This window comes from Theropithecus gelada, chromosome 16 (genome assembly GCF_003255815.1).
Source record: "Theropithecus gelada isolate Dixy chromosome 16, Tgel_1.0, whole genome shotgun sequence".
In the NCBI taxonomy this organism is placed as follows: domain Eukaryota; kingdom Metazoa; phylum Chordata; class Mammalia; order Primates; family Cercopithecidae; genus Theropithecus; species Theropithecus gelada.
The window spans coordinates 13,083,688-13,087,015 of record NC_037684.1 but is presented as its reverse complement, the minus strand read 5'-3'; the positions used below and the strand labels follow the sequence as shown (position 1 = coordinate 13,087,015).

At 38.8% G+C, this 3,328-nt stretch overlaps 1 protein-coding gene across 1 annotated transcript; it reads left to right on the top strand.

The window, feature by feature from the left end:
• Window positions 1-2,153: 2,153 nt before the first annotated feature.
• Window positions 2,154-2,569, top strand: LOC112609970 (60S ribosomal protein L36a-like). Its single transcript, XM_025363196.1, has one exon. It carries the CDS (start codon window positions 2,186-2,188, stop codon window positions 2,504-2,506), a length of 321 nt encoding a protein of 106 aa, XP_025218981.1. The 5' UTR covers window positions 2,154-2,185; the 3' UTR covers window positions 2,507-2,569.
• Window positions 2,570-3,328: the final 759 nt, after the last annotated feature.

Genomic DNA, 3,328 nt, shown 5'->3' with positions numbered 1-3,328 from the left:
TTGAATGAGCTTTTATAGTGTGAGTCTTTCAAGGGATTTTTTCACTTAATTTAAGCTGTAAAATTTATGGGCATAAAATTGCTCATAATAGTCTCTTATTATTCTTCCAATGTCTGTAGGATCTTTAGTAATATATTCTCTTTTATTCCTGATTTTGGCAGTTTGTATCTTTTATTTTCTTGATTAGAGTGGCTACAGGTTAATCAATCATATTGATTTTCATAAAGTACAAGCTTTTGGTTTTATGGATTTTCTTCATTACTCTCTTTCATTTTAAAGATTTCTATTCTCTTATTGTTTCCTGTCTTCTTCTTCCTTTGAGTTTAATCTGATCTTACTTTTCCAGTTTCTTAAGGTATGAGCTGAAGTCAATATTTTGAGATCTTTTTCCATTCCTATCATAGGCTATTAGTCCTAAAAATTTCTCTCTAGTCAAAATAATTTCTAATTTCCTTTGTGATTTCTTCTTTGATTCACTGATTATTTAGAACAATATTGTATAATTTCCAAGTACCTAGGCATTTTAAATACCTTTTTCTATTACTGACTTCTAATTAAATTGCATTGTGGTCAGAAAACTTACCTTGTATGACTTAAATAATTTAAAATTAATTGAGACTTGGTTTATGGGCCAGAATATGGTCTCTCTTGATAAATGTTTCATGAGCACTTGAAAAGAATATTTCTCCTGCTGTTGTTAGTCGGACTGTCCAAGTTGGTTGACAATGTTATTTCAGTCTTGAGTGCCTTTTCTGCTTTTCTGTCAACTTGTCATATTGGTTACTGATAGAAGGGTTTTGAAATATCTTATATAATTGTGCGTTTGTTTATTTCTCTTTTCAGTTTTATCAGGTTTTGGTTCATGTATTTTGAAGCTCTGTTATTAAAGGTATAAATTTTTAAGATTTTTATGTCTTCTTGATGAATGGAAATAATCTGGACCTTGAAGAGTAAGAAGTCAGATAAGCAGGAGAAATCATGGGCTCACTGAGGTTAGGTTTATTCAGACACATTTGTTTTCCCCTCTACTTCATTCCAAAAAGATTTAAGATGGGTAGTTATTTAGCTCCTTCTATATTCTAGATATTAGAATAATGTTCTTCAGAAAATAAACTTTTACTGTAATCTTATGGCAAAAATACATTGTACATAGGGACCTAGTGCATACGCTTATTTATATATATTTTATATATGTATGTGCATATAAAAAAGTTTCAGGCCAGACACAGTGGCTTAGACCTGTAATCCCAGCACTTTGGGAGGCTGAGGTGGGTGGATCACTTGAGCTCAGAAGTTTGAGACCAGCCTGACCAACATGGTGAAACCCTGTCTCTACTAAAAATACAAAATTAGCCAAACCTGGTGGTGCATGTCTGTAAACCCAGCTACTCGGAAGGCTGAGGCAGGAGAATAGCTTGAACCTGGGAGGCAGAGGTTGCAGTGAGCCGAGATCGTGCCATTGCACTCCAGCCTGGGAGACAAGAACGAAACTCCTTCTCGAAAAAGAAAAAAAAGTTTCACACATACACACCCACAAACACAACACACACACACACACAAAATTACCCTTACTGTATGTGGTATAGTCTGAGACTTTCTCTTCTCTTCCACATAATTTTTAAAAACTAATACTAGCCATAACCCACTAATTTGATTTAATGACCAATGACTAGATTGCAACTTGCAGGTTGAAAAAGGCCCTACAAGGATAATAGAAATATGAATAACGCATAGTTCATGTCCTTAAGGAACTTTCATTGTAATGACAGAGGCAGACACATAAACAGATACAGTTCAGCACAACATAATAAACTGTGCTAGGACACGGGGCGCTGTGGGATGTTAAGAGTTGGTGAGGTGAAGAACAGTGTCACTCGTGTCCTAGGCCAAGGGAACCACGAGGGAAAAGAAAAAGCTTCAAGTTAAAAGTAGAGAGTAGTGGGGGAAAGAAGCTACAGATATATAGAGAACTAAGTCACTTAGGGCTTTGTATGAGGAATTTGGCCTTCATTCTGCAGGTGATGAGAAGCTATCAAAGCACTGTAAGTAAAGAGGTGATACAATCAGATTCGTGATTTCAGGAGATCACTCCAGCTGCAGTGTGAAACGTAAGAGAAGGACAAGACTGGGGACAAGAGGACTAGTTAGGTTTTTTTCTTCCCGTGCCGGTATCGCTCTCGCAAGCATGGTTAACGTCCCTAAAACCCGCCGGACTTTCTGTAAGAAGTGTGGCAAGCACCAACCCCACAAAGTGACACAGTACAAGAAGGGCAAGGATTCTCTGTATGCCCAGGGAAAGCGGCGTTATGACAGGAAGCAGAGTGGCTATGGTGGGCAAACTAAGCCGATTTTCCGGAAAAAGGCTAAAACTACAAAGAAGATTGTGCTAAGGCTTGAGTGCGTTGAGCCCAACTGCAGATCTAAGAGAATGCTGGCTATTAAAAGATGCAAGCATTTTGAACTGGGAGGAGATAAGAAGAGAAAGGGCCAAGGGATCCAGTTCTAAGTGTCATCTTTTATTATGAAGACAATAAAATCTTGAGTTTATGTTAAAAAAAAAAAAAAAAAAGAGGACTAGTTAGGAAGTTGTTGCAAAGGCCCAGGGGAGAAATGATAAGAGTCTGAACTAAACTCTAGCAGTGATAAGAGAGGCATATTTTAGAGACTGAATGAAAGACTTGCTGATTGAGTAACTGATTTAGTATAGGAAGTAATGGTGAGGGTAGGAGAAGAAATTAGGATGTGATGACTCCCATCCATTCATTCAGTCATCTGAATTGAGATGCTTCTTAAAGAACTTTTGGCCGGGCGCGGTGGCTCAAGCCTGTAATCCCAGCACTTTGGGAGGCCGAGATGGGCGGATCACGAGGTCAGGAGATCGAGACCATCCTGGCTAACACAGTGAAACCCCGTCTCTACTAAAAAAAATACAAAAAACTAGCCGGGCGACGTGGCAGGCACCTGTAGTCCCAGCTACTCGGGAGGCTGAGGCAGGAGAATGGCGTAAACCCGGGAGGCGGAGCTTGCAGTGAGCTGAGATCCGGCCACTGCACTCCAGCCTGGGCGACAGAGCCAGACTCCGTCTCAAAAAAAAAAAAAAAAAAAAAAAAAGAACTTTTATAAGTCAGGCACTCTACTGGGTGCTAGCAATCCACCCAGTATGGTGTGGTGAGCAAAGCAGATGTGATTCCCATTCTTTTGAAGCTAACAAGCATTAGGACATCATCTGTACCTTGTCATGTACAAGGACAGACATTATCTGAATAATTTTAAAAATAGGTATGTAAAAATTATAACTATTCCGAAGGAAAAGAGTAGTGTTTAGATT